This window comes from Notechis scutatus, chromosome 1 (genome assembly GCF_049901735.1).
Source record: "Notechis scutatus isolate UNSWTSFEM ecotype Mainland chromosome 1, rNotScu1.2, whole genome shotgun sequence".
In the NCBI taxonomy this organism is placed as follows: Eukaryota; Metazoa; Chordata; class Lepidosauria; order Squamata; family Elapidae; genus Notechis; species Notechis scutatus.
This window is the reverse complement of record NC_142009.1, coordinates 224,214,734-224,230,156: the sequence shown is the minus strand read 5'-3', so window position 1 is coordinate 224,230,156 and position 15,423 is coordinate 224,214,734. Positions and strand designations below refer to the sequence as shown.

The 15,423-nt window shown below is 41.0% G+C and overlaps 1 protein-coding gene across 1 annotated transcript in view; it reads right to left on the bottom strand.

Annotated features, from left to right (window-relative positions):
- CATIP (ciliogenesis associated TTC17 interacting protein) overlaps nt 1–15,423 on the bottom strand; it is a 34,779-nt gene that overhangs the window by 3,029 nt on the left and 16,327 nt on the right. The window contains exons 3-9 of the mRNA XM_026665320.2: nt 14,590–14,790; nt 11,579–11,634; nt 8,989–9,075; nt 7,605–7,775; nt 6,150–6,274; nt 3,002–3,078; nt 2,645–2,733 (exon numbers count right to left, since the gene is read on the bottom strand). Coding sequence (XP_026521105.1) covers nt 2,645–2,733; nt 3,002–3,078; nt 6,150–6,274; nt 7,605–7,775; nt 8,989–9,075; nt 11,579–11,634; nt 14,590–14,790 — 806 coding nt within the window. The remainder of the gene's footprint in view (nt 1–2,644; nt 2,734–3,001; nt 3,079–6,149; nt 6,275–7,604; nt 7,776–8,988; nt 9,076–11,578; nt 11,635–14,589; nt 14,791–15,423) is intronic.

Below are 15,423 nucleotides of genomic sequence, written 5' to 3'. Positions count from 1 at the left end.
TGCTAATAGTTTCATTAAGATTTTGACATACAGTAGCTATCCCATTAATAGGTCGTGCAGCTTTATGTAATTGCTGGTTGTATGGTTAGACACATTATTTTTATTTTATTGATTTTCTATTAAATACATTTCTTAGTGCTTAATAAACATCATGTTGTCTGGGTATTTAATTTGCTTAGCAATACAAATTACGTTCTTAATCTCCACCCCTTTTTTCCAACCATTGATTAAATAAATTCCATGTTTGATAATATTCTACATCCTCTTTCCGTTTAATTTTCAATGTCAATCTATCAATTTCTGCACAATTTCTTCCTCTTGTGGTATATCTTTATGTTTCCAATATTGTGTGAAAATAATCCTCGCTGCTGTTAAGACATGTAATATTAAATACGTACTTTTCTTATCAAGTTTTTCTGATATTATACCTAATAAAAAATTCAGGTTTAAAATCTACATGTTTTCCTATCATCTTTTCTAACCACCTGTGTATCTTTGCCCAATTTTTTTTTGCTATGACACAAGTCCACCACAAATGATAAAGTGTGCCCCTTTTTTGGTTATATTTCCTAGACATATTTTTAAACATTGTAGCTAATCTAGCAGGTGATGGATGCCATCTATAAAACATTTTATATAGATTTTCTTTATAAGAAATCACCATTGTTAATTTATAATTCCTTTCCCTTAAATTTTTTGTTGAAGTTGCTTACATATCCATTGCATTAGCAAATAGCAATAGCACTGAGACTTATATACTGCTTTATAGTGCTTTACAGCCCTTTCTAAGCGGTTTTACAGAGTCAGCATATTGCCCCCAACAATCTGGGTCCTCATTTTACCCACCTCAGAAGGATGGAAGGCTGAATCAACCTTGAGCCTGGTGAAATTCGAACTGCCAAACTGCAGGCAGCCAATAGCCAGCAGAAGTGGCCTGCAGTACAGCACTCTAACCACTGCGCCACTGAGGCATTGTTACATGGAATAGAATAAGAGAGTTGGAAGGGATCTTGTAGGTCATCTAGTCCAACTCCCTGCTCAAGCAGGAGACCCCACACCATTTCTGACAGATGGCTGTCCAGTCTCTTCTTGAAAGCCTCCAGTGATGAAGCTCCCACAACTTCCGAGGGCAAGGTGTTCCATTGGTCAGTTGCTCTCACTGTCAGAAAATTTCTCCTTATTTCTAGGTTAAATCTCTCCCTGTTCAGTTTCCATCCATTATTCCTTGTCCGGTCTAAAGACATGTATAGATAGTCTATTTCAAATTTTTGGAATTCTAGGTTATTGCAATATACAATGCCTCTAGCAATTCTTACCCAACTTCTTTTCTGTGCCATTGGGTTGTCATATTTTATTTATATTTCAGTGAACTTGACTGTTGTTTTATGGCACACCAATAGCCAAAAACATAATTGGAGTCATTTACACATATAATGCAAGATCTGTGAAAATTATTATGTGGGGCAAAGAGGAAAAAAATCGAAAGAATGCATCCACAAATATCATCTGGAAGTCAGAAGACAGAAAACTCCTTAATTTCACAACATGCTGACAAGTTCAACCACAAATTCAATTGGCGAACTGTAGACGTGTAAGCCAGATGTAAAAACAGAAGAGCATTCTTAAGAGACATAGAAGTCTCGCAAGTCGGCTATTAACAGACATTTCTTTAATAATCAGATTTTTATCCTGCCTTCACTACTTTATAAGTAACTACAGGCTACAAACATACACTACACTCTTTCCTCCTCTTATGTTCCCCAAAGCAGCAACTCTATGAAATGAGTTGGGCTAAGAGAGAATGACCAGATCAAAGCCGACTTTCATAGTAATACTAATGGAATGTCTGCAGGAAGTGAAACAAGCTTCGAGGGCGCCAAGAAATCAATGACCAGTCACTGCTCAGAGGTTTTATGTTATTACAGGTACTCCTCAACTTACCACTGTTCACTTAGTGACCATTCGAAGTTATGATGACACTGAAAAAAGTGACTTATGACTGATTTTCATACTTAGTTTAGACTATTGTAGCATCCTCATGGTCACATAATCAAAATTAAGATGCTTGGCAACTGCTTCATGTCTATGACCATTGCTGTGTCCTGGAGGGGTCATGAGATCACCTGCGACCTTCTGACAAGCAAAGTCAATGGGGAAGCCAGATTCACTTAACAACCAGGTTGCTAACAACATCTGCAGTGATTCACTTAACAACTGTGGCAAGAAAGGTTGTAAAATTGGGGCAAAATTCACTTAACTGTTTCGCAGTAGCAATAATTGTGGTCATAAAGTTGAGGGCTACCTGTGGATTATGCAGAAGTAAAATGAGTTAATTATCCCATGAACTTAGAAGTCTGCCATTTTATGAGCCATAATTCAGTTGTTACCGTATTTCCCCGAAAATAAGATCAGGTCTTATATTATTTTTTGTCCAAAAGATGCATTAGGGCTTATTTTCTGGTTAGGTTTTATTTTCGGGGAAATATGGTACTAGTGCATCCATCAGGCTGACAAATTTAACTGGGGTTTATTTAATTTGCTTATATTCTGAGCACCCTGAAAAATCATGCTAGGGTTTATTTTCCAGTTAGGTCTTATTTTTGGGGAAACACAGCACGCTGCCCTCAATCCCCAAACAATTCACCTTTCTGTCTAAGAACTTGGAATATAATTCAGCATCCTCTTCCCAGTCCAAGAGGACTTTTTCAAAGACAGGACGAGGGTCTGGTTCATCTAGAAAAAGAGTGGAAAATGGATGAGAATGGTTCAAGCTATATAGGAATGTGAGATATATAGATAGCATGCAGCAGAACATATTGTAGTAGAAATTTGAAATTTTCTTGTTTTTAAAGAGAAGGTGTTCCTGTTGTTTTCTTGAGACTGGGGATCTACTCCAACAGTTGTCCATTTCAGACAAAAAGAACACCCAGAAGCAATCCCAGTTCAACGCCGGCAACAATTCCTATTTGCAACACAGAGAGAATGCCTGTGAGGACATTACCTATGTCAATCAAAACGGGCATCTGCAGGATCACCATGGTGGCCGGAGATCCAACTTGTACACGGCGAGATAAATGCCTGGAGGGAGGAAGAAGGAAGGGAAGCAAATTAATGGGACTTTCTGCATTTGTTGTGGGAGTGCGAGAGAGAGGCAGTAACCAATGGCAGAGCTGGGCTAAGAACCAAATTATGATATACTGAATTGCAGCAGATCAAAATAATTTATGGTTCCCAATTATCAACATCAGAAGCAATAAAAGAACTTATGTTCTAACTTACAACACCACTAAAAAAAAAAAGAAGAAGAAAGCTTGGGGTTACAAGGAAGGACAGAATGTCCCTGGATTGGGACTAAAACAATATATGACTCCCATAGGTTCATTGTGAAATGTGGATGGTTTATTATTGGTATGCATGCTAGCCAAATTCCTTTGGCTTTAAATATAGAAAATTCAGGTGAAGTCATAAATCCAATTAAATGTGGTTTCTAGTAATTGATCCACTGACATTTTTTTCAGTACAAAAATTGCCTTTTATTTCTCTTATCCAGGTTGCCAAGACTTAAATTACCAAGCAAGGACTAAGCCAGAACCTGCTTATGAAGCTGACAGGTTTTACAAAACATGGCAAGACAAACCCAGACACTTTATGACAGCAGAATGTATAAGCCACCAAATGCTTGCTACAAATAACTCCAGTTATGTAAACACATAAATTATATTGGCTATTGGTTATTGGCTATATGTGGCTATTGGTGTGCCACAAAACAGTCCCCACCATATGTTCTGAAAAAAGAAAGAAAGAAAAGAGGTAGGTAATGAGTCTCTTGCTATATTCCTCAAAAACATTGTCTCAGTTTACTGAAATTATTGCTTTAACGTCCCTAAAACATGGGGATGGACAGTTTGCCTTGTGGGTAGTATGAACTCAATGTATGCCTTGTGGGTAGTTATGAACACTTTGTGACTTACTGACCACAAGAGGGCAGTGGGGCATAGAGTCTTAAGGATTTACTCTGGGTCATTTCTCTTTGTTATCTTTGTTATCTTTGTCTAACAAATTGCCAGGCTCTGATCCACTACATTTTCTTATCAGGCACTTATATAGTGTTTGACTCTCCTCCAGTAGGATGCAGGGTGCTAGACTTTGTCTATTCCTATCACATATTTCTGGTAAATAAATCTTATACCTATAATACAATAGTTATTACACCTGCTCCACTAATCATTATTCATAGCAGATTCCCACTTTCAGGAATGTTGTTTTTCTCTCCTACCCGGACAGAATGCCTCCATCACCAACAAGACAAAAGCCCAGAGGAAAAATGGGTAGATGTAGCTTTATTATTTTCACTTGGTGCCTTGAAAGGAATCAAGATATATGTGCTGCCTGCTGAAAGCTGTCAGCCCAAGCCTATCTTACTCAAGCAAAGAATTATAGAAGATTTAGGGCAGGTACATGTCATTTAAAATCAGCTTTGGATTGAAAAACATCCAAAACTCTGCAAAAGTACTGCAGATAAATTATCTGGGTGTTGCCAGATTATAATTCTATTCTCCCCAATCACTGGCTATGTAAGCAGAGAGTGACTGAATGTAGAAAGCATCTAGAGGAGCCATATGTTATTCTTGGAGTATTTACAGAAATATTCTTTAAATACTTCTAAGATTGGCAAAAGGAAGAAAAGAAGGAGAGACTCATTACAGCTATCAGTGTGGGTGTCAGCATATGCTTTGGAACACCTTGCCCTTGGAAGTAAAAGTGTGATCCTACCCATTAGCAGTCTGTGTAAGATATTCTGTAACGGAGTTAAGGGCACTGTGTTGGAAATGACATTTGGAGGTTGACACTGTAAAATTATTTCATAACTGAACAGCCAAGTATTTGGTTGACTGTTTACATGCCCAATGTTGATGCCCAAATGGTCTGGGGTTTTTTAAACTTTGTCAACTCCTTTGAGTTATTTTGATCTAGGTAGTATAAAATATACATATAATAAAATAAAAGATTACTATGCATTAACTCACACCTGTTTTATTGGAAAAAGTAGCTTGAGTTAATTGGTAGTACTTGAAAAATTGTAAATGCTTCAAAGAAAACCAAGCTTCAACAGCAGGAGGCATCATGGGTCTTACCAACTAAGTGGCAATAGCAAAGACTGAATATATGGAGGAAAAGACTGATGACCACATTGAATGCAGGAAAAGTCCGAATAGAAATTTTTTTCCCCATTGCTAAGGAAGTCAGTTGTGCCCCATTTTATGATCATTTTTTGCCATGATTGTTAAGCAAATCACTACAGTTGTAAAGTGAAACATGAGGTTGTTAAGCAACTCTGGCGTAGCCCATTGACTTTGCTCATCAGAAGTTTCCTAATGACAACTCTAGAACCCCAGGAACCTGCAACGATCAGAAATATATGCCCTTTGTCAAACTTGATCAGACAACCATGGGGATGCTGCAATGTGTGAAAACTGGTCATAAGTCACTTTTAAAAAAAATGTTTTTATTGCAGTTTTCAAAGATACAAATCTCACTTGTATTTGTAACAACGTTTTGGCATCAACAAATACATATGTCTTATATACATTATTATATACATACCTACATTAATACTCTATTAAAGTCTCTTGCTTTATTTATTATAATCCTTCTTCCTAATCTTTACATCTGTTTTTTAATCACTCATACCATTTACCCCATATTAAGTAATATTCGGAATCCTCGTCTTTCATTTCCAATGTGAGCTTGTCCATTTTGGTGCAATCCAATATTTTGTGTATAACTAAATCCTGAGGGGATATTAGCTCTTTTCCAAAATTGTGCAAAAGCTATTCTGGCTGCTGTCAAAATATGCAATATAATATACTTAGTCTTTTTTAGTATATTGGCCTGTAATTATTCCTAGCAAAAAGAATTCCGATTTGAGTTCAATTTGGCGTTTGGTAATCTCTTGCAGCCATTTTTTTTTATTTTGACCCACTATTTTCTGGTCGTGGGGCATAACCACCACATGTGGTAAAAGGTACCATCTTTTTGTCCACATTTCCAACATTTTGGATAAGTCACTTTATTCCCCCCAGTGGTGTTGTAATTTTGAAATGAATATTTGTAAGTCAGGGGCTAGCTGTATACCAGAGCTTTCTTACCCATCTGGTAGGAAGTAGAACTGCCAGTTCAGCGGGGGCGCTTCCACGGTGTGTACAGTCCTTTCAATCACAAACACATCCACTTCCTCTTTTTTCACTTTCTGCTTCTGGAAGCCGAGACTTTTCTAGAAAGAGATTGAGGAATTGGCAGAAATGGCAAAGAGAGATGCATAACGATGTCATGCGTGCGCAATAAGGACTGGCTGGGCAGGGAACAGAGGAACAGGCGGAGAGGAGCAGGGCCAGCCAGAGGCCTGTTTTACCGATTCTCCAAACTACCGGGAACGGTAATGAACCGGTAGAATCCCACCCCTGAATTGCGCCCTGCGAGGCGTCCACCTCCAGCGCCCCCGCTTGCTTCTTAGTGCCCCCTGCCGGCCCCCCCTTGCCTCTTAGCATCCCCCTAAGGCATCCCCCCCCCGGGGGAGATACCGCCCACTTTGGGGACCTCTGTTCTAAACATTCAGGGTTTATTTTAGGTAAACAGAAAGTCTGGATGGAGGTACCTGGGCTTCATTTTTATCCACCAACATCAACACAGGCTACATCTTTATTCCTCTGCCTCAACACATACAGGTAGTCCTCGACTTAACAACAGTTCGCTTAGTGACCATTCAAAATTATAACATCACTGAAAAAAGTGACTTATGACCATTTTTCACACTTACGACTATTACAGCATCCCCTTTGGTCACGTGATCAAAATACAGATTCTTGGCCACTGACTCATATTTATGATGGTTGTAGTGTCCTGGGATCACGTGATCATCTTTTGCACCCCTCTGACAAGCAAAGTCAATGGGGAATCCAGATTCATTTAACCACCATGTTACTAACCTAACAGTTGCAGTGATACACTTAACAACTGTGGCAAGAAAGGTCATAAAATGGGGGAAAACTCACTCAACAAATGTCTCACTTAGCGACCTCTATTGTGGTCGTTAAGGACTACCTGTACTTCTTTTTTTTTATACCAATGATAAATATATAGGAAGAAAAGGATTAGTCAAAGTAGAGCAAGAGAACTACAAGAAACTGCTTTATAATGAGGGACACTGTAAGTCCATTAACTTTCTACTATCTTAAGCTAGTTGGTGGTCATTTGATAAAGATTCAGGCAGATTTCCCAAGTTTTTATCCAGAGAGGCCAGAGGCCATTGGCATCTTTTGTAGGCAAAACATGTGCTCTATTACTCATTTATAGTTCTTTTCCAAGATAGAATTCCCACTATATTTCTAGATACCCATTAGTCTTTTTAGTATATTGGCCTGTAATTATTCCTAGCAAAAAGAATTCTGGTTTGAGTTCAATTTGGTGTTTGGAAATCTCTTGCAGCCAGTTTTTTTATTTTGACCTAATATTTCCTGGTCTCAGGGTATAACCACCACATGTGGTAAAAGGTACAATTTTTTTTGTCCACATTTCCAACATTTTGGATAAGTCACTGAACTTACATAGGTAGAGGTACAGATGTGTTGGTCAGAATCAAAGGAGAGAAAAATAGCATTTTGTGGCAAGGACTGCCTCCTGGCCATCACCCGCAGCACCAAGAAGTTGGCAGATTCTGAGATGAGGCCCTCAAGTTGTGCACATCTGTAAGAGAATGTGCTGACGTTGATCTCTTCCTGAGGGAGAGAGAAAAGGCTAAACGTTCTTCACAAAAGCTCAATCAACAACCAAAACAACAGGCCGTCTTGAAGGAAAATGGGGTTTATAGAAGGCATACCCGAGACAAAGCTATCTTTTTGGGCTAGATAGAGGAAGAGGAATACGATGTCATAATTCTCCTTCCCTCTTCACACAAACTGGGAGTTAATGCTAGGAGTTTTAGTGCTCTCAGTTCCAATAAAAGCAATCTGTTTATGATCTGACATTAAATTTACATGCTGCCTTCCAAACACATCCCTATTTATGTCCCTCAAACCTTCAGAATTAGTTTCAAGTTGGCTTGTAGCCATTCTCCCCCACAGCTCAGAAAGAGGCAGCTCTGAAGAGCAGCAGACATAGAACCGGTTCTATGTTTGCTGATGTTTTTGCCCACTTGCCCACCCGGGCTCTTACCTGATCTTTATTTCCTGATTTTTTTTCAACTTCAGCTGCAGTTAAAAAAGCAGGAAAAAGGGGCTTTTTGAAAGGCTGCTTCTCTGCACACAGCATGCTGATGACGATTTATAGGTGCCCGCGCCGGCAGCGTGCAGGGAAGCACATCGTAAATCACCGAACCTCGTAAATGACCAAACTGGTAGTTAACCCTGTCTGATCCCACTCCTGAGAAAATGCAATAATACTATTTGTCACTGTGTCCAGGATTCAAGGTGCTTTTGTATTCCATAATACCAAGGTTGCTCCACCTGTGCCACCACATTAGCTTCCATAAGGCAGTTAAACCACAAGATCAATTGGAGCAGCCTTTCCTAATCTATCTTATTGTGGTTAATTCGTTTCGATTTAACAGGATTCATAGCAACAAGTTAGACAGGTTTTATAAGCTGGCAAAACTCTCAGAGGTGTTTGGAGTTTTCAGCCTGGCTGGATGGGTGTGGGGATCTTGATGTAACTGAAGGGTGCTAGGCTGAAGGAAACTGTCTTGAGGTCTAGGTAAAGCTGTAGATATTATAATCAACTAACTCAGGGGTCTCCAACCGTGGCAACTTTAAGACTTGTGGACTTCCACTCCCAGAATTCCTCAGCCAGCTGACTGAGGAATTCTGGGAGTTGAAGTCCACAAGTCTTAAAGTTGCCAAGCTTGGAGACCCCTGAATTAACTCATATGAACCGTGAGGAAGAAGAAACTGGGCTAATATTCCAGGTTCTTTAAGCACATCTCATTTTACTCACATCTTTTTCTACTATAGTTTTGGTCACATAAAGCTGCCCGTGCCTCTTCACCACTTGGGTCTTGGTTTCCACTGGATGATCTCTGAACTGCAAGAAAAGCAAAAAGGAGCAGGAAAAGGTGGCACAGCTATGCCAGGACTGGCCTCAACTACGGAGGCACTTTCCTTCCTGAAAAGGTGGAAGCTTCACAACTAGTTGAGGCTTGAGTTAACTTTCCCCTATGAGCTTCCCTAAGCCTTTCTTACTCACTTTTTATATCTTGCCTTTCCTCCGGGAGCCAAAGGTACACAGCAGAGCACTCCCTCCTCCTATTTTCTCCCTGACCGTGAGAAAAAGCTTGTAACAGGCCAGTTGTCCATGAATGTGTATTAAATCCATCCTTAAAGCCATTTGAATCAGTGGTCACTATTATGTCTTTTGATAATGACTTCATTATTTGGAAGGAAAGGTCATTCTTCTCTATTTTAATATCTATAATTTTTCTTCATTAGATATCTCTAATTTTATTGTTGTAACAGAAGCTTCTCCTGGTATTCTCTTTCCATGCCATGCATGATACTCTTTGATCAGGTCCTTCCCTCAAGCTGCCTTTCCTTCAAACGAAATAATCCCGAACATTTACAGTCACTTTTTCGTTGTGTGGAAAATGCTCATGGCCCCAATCATTTCAATGCCCACTTTTAAACATTTTTCTTGCCCTATTATGGCAACTAGAACAGTACATGGTATTTCAGTTGTGGATGTAGCACAAATCTAATGATCTCTATGGTGACGTTGGTCTTTTTCCAAGCTGATGTCGTCACTGAGCAATCTACTCCAACTTCCAACTTGTTTTCCTGATTAGCTGCAGATACTTCAAACTTCATTAGCGTACTTGTGAAGTGCGTGCCAATGTATAGACGTATATTTATGATTAAATTATATTGAATTGAATTGCATTTGCAGTTTGGTTGTCCAGTCTCTAAGTTTAAATAGATCTCTCTTGAACTTTTCAGGATCGCTTTTTGATTTTCCCACTCTAGTAGTTTAGTAAAAACTCCAGATTTAGCCATCTCATTGTTTACTCTTGAATCAAAATAATTTATGAGCAAATTTATAAAACTTTATAAAACCCACCTAGTAAGACCACATCTGGAATACTGCAACCAATTTTGGTCACCATACTACAAAAAAAGATGTTGAGACTTTGGAAAAAGTTCAGAGAAGAGCAACTAGGAGTAATCCTTAGGCAGGATTTGGGTTTGGTAGTTTAAAGAAAAGAAGAATTAGAGGTGACATGATGGCAGTATTCCAGAATTTCAAGGGGCTGCCAGAAAGAAGAGCGGGTCAAATTATTCTACATAGCACCAGAGGGCAAGATTAAAAAAACAATGGCTGGAAACTAATCAAACAGAGAAGCAACCTGAAATTGAGGAGAAACTTCTTAACAGTGAGGACAATTAACCAGTGGAACAGCTTGCCTTCAGAAATCGTGGGCACTCCATCACTGGAGGTTTTTAATAAGAGACTAGACAGTCACTTATTCGAAATAATATAGGTTCTCCTGCTTGAGCAAGGGGCTGGACTAGAAGACCTCCAAGGTACCTTCCAGCTCTGCTGTTCTTCAAAATTCAAATTAAAAAGCCTGTTAGTAAACTGCCCTTTTATTATTACTCATAATTGTTTTAACTAACTAGCAAACCATACAGGGCAAGTCATCTTTTTCAATGATTTTCCTGTTTATTTATGAAACCATGATGAGGAATGTGCTTGTTGACACTCTATAACAGCTCTAAGGGAATTGCCTCTGCAAAACTCCTATTTTTTTTTTTTTTACTGCCATCTAATGATTATTCAGAGTTTTGCAATCCAGATCTGGTGACCCTCTTCTTGTGCCTTGTACTTCAATACAGTACAAGACAGGTTTACAAAATGGTAAAGATGTCCCTGCAGGGTTTTACTCTGCTAGTTGCAGCTGACTTTAGAGGGTGGTGCTCATCTCTGGTTTCTTAACTATTGAGCCAGCAACTGGCCAAAGATATTTCTGTGGTCATGAGGCTAGCATGACATCATGCCACAGCACAGAGCGTGTGGCGAAACAAGGAATGTTGTTACTTTCCCATCAAAATGGTATCTATTTATCTACTTGCATTGACATGCTTTCGAACTGCTAGATTGGCAAGAGCTGAGGCAAGTGATGGGAGCATCATAGGACTCAAACTGCAGGCGCACAGACCTTCTCCGACATATTTTAAGTCACTAAACCACAGTGCCTCTTTAATACAAGATAGAGGATGAAGGGATCTGGACCCATCCTCCCATCCTGTGTTTTCTGAAAAGCAACCAACATTTTTTGCTACTGAAATTTACTAGGTAGCTCTTCTTCTACTCCACCCAATGATCCTTCCCATTTCACTTTGCTACTCCTCCCACCTGCCAACTTGTTTCTGAGCTTTTAAAGGTTTTTTTTTTTTTTTTTGCACATTTTAGCACATTTTAGCACTTTGGGGAGGAGAGTGGAATCTGGGGGAGGCTGCAGATGTCCCACCACTGCCAGACCCCTGCTGGATAACGAAGCCAGCAGTGAAAGCAAAATACATAAGATACTCACCCTCACACTTTCCTGAATATGCTGCTCCAAAATCTCCAGTTTCTTTGATACGTATCCTGATGGGGAAAAAAGGGCATTTGTAGGAAATCAAGGCAATGGCACAGCTGTTTTCTTTCCTTTCTGGCAGCTTCCCCCAATTTAATACTTCTCTGATGTGTTCAATTATGACTCAGAATGGCCACATTGGTCCAGATAGTGAGACTTTTAGTCTGGAGAATATTAGGTTGGAGAAAATTGTTCTGGGATATCTTGGCACGTTGGTGCTACATGGAAATTTCATATGATTTTTAGAAATGTTTCATCTTTCACCACTGGGTTATGAATCTGTCTGTAATCTGTTCTTGTGTGAACTGCCTGTAATAACAGTTTAACCAACCCTGCCCAACAAAGTCTTATTTGTGCATTTGGGCAGGAATGAAACTTAGTTTTCCGCATTCCTTGTCCTGCCCCGTTGACTTTCCAAAAAGAAAAGCAGCTAAGTTGAGGTACTTGGGGAGGAGTTTCAAAATGCTAGCTTTGCACTCTTGCTTTTATCAACACTGGTAAAAGTATTGTTTCTATGATTGCCTAAAGCAGGGGTGTCAAACTCAAGGCGCGAGGGGCGGATCTGGCCCATGGGGTGCTTATATCTGGCCCGCAGAGCTGCCCTGGAAATAGTGAAGGACTGGCCCGTGGTACCTCTGCCAGTGAAAATGGAGCTAAGGGCCAGAAGTGGCCCCCCCGAGCTTCATTTTCACTGGCAGATGGTTGCAGGAGGTCCTCACAGCCAAAAACAGAGCTTGGGAGCCCATTTGCATTGGCAGAGTGCTCGGGCCACCATAGGCAACCCCCAACACAAGTGACATCATGCTGGCCATGCCCCCCCCAAGGTCAAACACAATCCTGATATGGCCCTCAATGAAATCAAGTTTGACACCCCTGGGTAAAGGCAAGATGTGACATCAGCAAAGAATGGCTGATGAAGTCTTGTCAGATACGGATGTACCGTATTTGCCGGCGTATAAGACGACTTTTTGCCCTGAAAAACATGCCTCCAAGTGGGGGGTCGTCTTATACGCGGTAAATACGTTGTCACTCGGTGCAAGAGCGACGGGCGGAGCTCCGCAACTTGCGAAGCCCCTTCAAGCCCAGCCGGAGTCTCTCTTCCTCCTCCTCCCACCCACCCACCCACCCTCCGCCCGGCTCGGGCGCGCGAGGCCAATCTGGAGGTGGGGTGGGGTGGAGCGGAGAGTCTCTGGCGGGCCGCCGCCCAGCTAGCCCCGAGCCGCGTAATGGCCCGGGGAGTGGGGGGAGAAGGTGGTGGGGTGGACTGTGGCACCCCTCCTTCTGGGCAGCGGGGCGGGGGCGGCAATTTGCTCCTCCTGCTTCTCCCTCCCTCTTTGAAAGACCGGGAGGGCTGTGCTTGGGGCGGGGGTGTCCTCGGGAAGTTCCTGATGGGACCCCGCTGGGCAGGGCCACCCGGCTCCCGAGCTGCTTTCCAGGGTCCCCTTGGGAAGAAAAGGGTCCGGTGGGCGGTGGAAGAAGGCGAGCAACCTCCTCCCGCCCCTGTCCCGTCCCTCCTCTTGTCCCCTCCTCCCCTCCCCGCTTAGAGAGAAAGATCCGCCTCCCCTGCACCGAGCTGCCACCCGGCGCCGCGTCTCCCGGCCAGCGCGCGCTGCGACTTGGGAACCGGCCAAGCGACTTTAAAACCGAGCGGAGGCCAGAGATAGCCGGAATTACCCTCCACACACACACACACACACACACACACAGAGAGAGAGAGAGAGAGTTGGCAGCTGTCCATCCCCACCCTTGGAGTCCCGATGGCACGCACGCGGGGGCTGTCACAAAGAAAGGGAGAGGAATTGAGTGCCAGCCTGAGAAAGGCGAAGCTGCCTCTCTAAAGCATTTTGGTGGCTTTGTAAGTTTGGGGGAAAGGGGCGGGGTGTCAATCAAGAATTATATCCAGAATACCCCAAGTGTTACAACTTTTTGCCCTGAAAAGCATGCCTCCAAGTGGGGGGGTCGTCTTATACGGCGAGTATATAACAAAAACTATATTTTGAGTGGAAATGTTGGGGCTCGTCTTATACGCCCAGTCGTCTTATACGCCGGCAAATGTATTTGCAATTGTTCAAAAAATATTTTGGTTTTTTTTATTTATTTAGAAAATGTCACTGCAATAATAAAAAATATTTTAACCACATTCTGCTAATCAGAAAGGAATAGGAAATAATTAAAGAGATGATAGCTACAAGGAGTCACACAAAATGTGTAGACCACTAATGAATGCAATTCTAAATTCAACTTTTTTTTTTACTACATATATAAGTCCCATGAAAATTAGTGCTAGCAGCTTCTAGTATCTATTGTACAGATATTTATTTAGTTTTTATTTGTATTATATGGTATTTATATTCTATGGTAAAACAATCAAAAGCAAAAAGCAAACAATAAAATTTAATGGGATTTATTTCTAAATAAATCTGATAGGATCCAGCCAATTATGCCAGGAATTAAAATGTTTTAATTGGACTCGTGAAAGATTAAATGTGTAAGTAGTATAGTACATCAAACTTTCTGCTCCTTGCAGAAGACCTATGTTCCAGATGCATAAAGGAACCGAATGCAATCTTAGATCAAGTATCAGGATCAGAGAATGGGAGAAAAGTATCAAACTGAATAATTCTAACTACCATCATTATGTCTCTGTTTCTGAAATTCCCATATCACCAATTTTAAAAATGGAAACCTGCATTTAGGCATAGCAATGTGTCTAGTCTTTCTCTTCTCCTTATCATCTTCATTGTGCTAATTTGTGCTTATGTGTGCTTCAAGTCTTCCTTGGCAGGATTTCGAAAATTGTTTGCCATTGCATCCTTCCTAGGGCTGGGAAAGAGTGACTGGCTCGAAGTCACCTAGCTAGCTTCATGCCCATGGCGGGACTAGAATTCACAGTCTCCTGATTTCTAATTTGGTGCCTTACCCACTAGACCAAACTGGATTATGCTGAATTAGTGCACTGAATTTACCTGTAAGGGAGATTTTGCAAGATACCCCATCAATGGTCCCTTTGCTGTTTGCACAGACCAGGAAACAGTCTTCTTCTTCCCATCCATCCAACGAATAGCAGGCCCCCTTCACTGAGATGGAAAACATCCCCATAGTTTCTCCAGACTCTGAAATAGCCACCATCGATTCTTCAAAAAGGCAGGGCTGAATTTCTTTTATTTCTGAGAAACGAGATGTAGCAATTTCATCCTCAGGAAGGAAATTTTACTCACTCTCAGATGGACAAACTGGGATGGCCTAGTTGGGTGAGAACCTCTCTTTACCACTTTCTTGTCCTGGTTTCATCCTCAATTTACCCATGTAGGGTATCCCTGTGTTAAAGGAAAATGGGGGGGGAGGGGGGGAAGAATGCAACCCACTTTTTGCTTCCTTCCTCTTTGTCTACAGATTACATGAGGACTTCAAATCAGAACTCTGGGAATTGAATTACACAATAACAACTATATGTAAAAACTGCGCTTAAGGCATATTAAGTCTGCTTATTGTCATGGAAACACAGTCAAGCATCTGGCTATCTTTTATGGAACTGGAGAGCTCGTAAATTAAGTAAATAATTTAAGTCTCTTGTCTTTCAACTAGCATTTGGATCACAAATGGCTCGTAAAAACTCTTTATTTGGGAAGAGTATATTTTCAACATACTTTTCTGTTCAAAGACAGACTTGTCTCAAGGAGCCTATGAAAAACAGGAATTGTTAGGTAAAGCATGGATTGATGCCAAAATGCACGATGGAATGTCAAGACAATTTCATCAACAATCTGGGCTGAGAAGAGAAGAGGAACTTGAATGTGCCT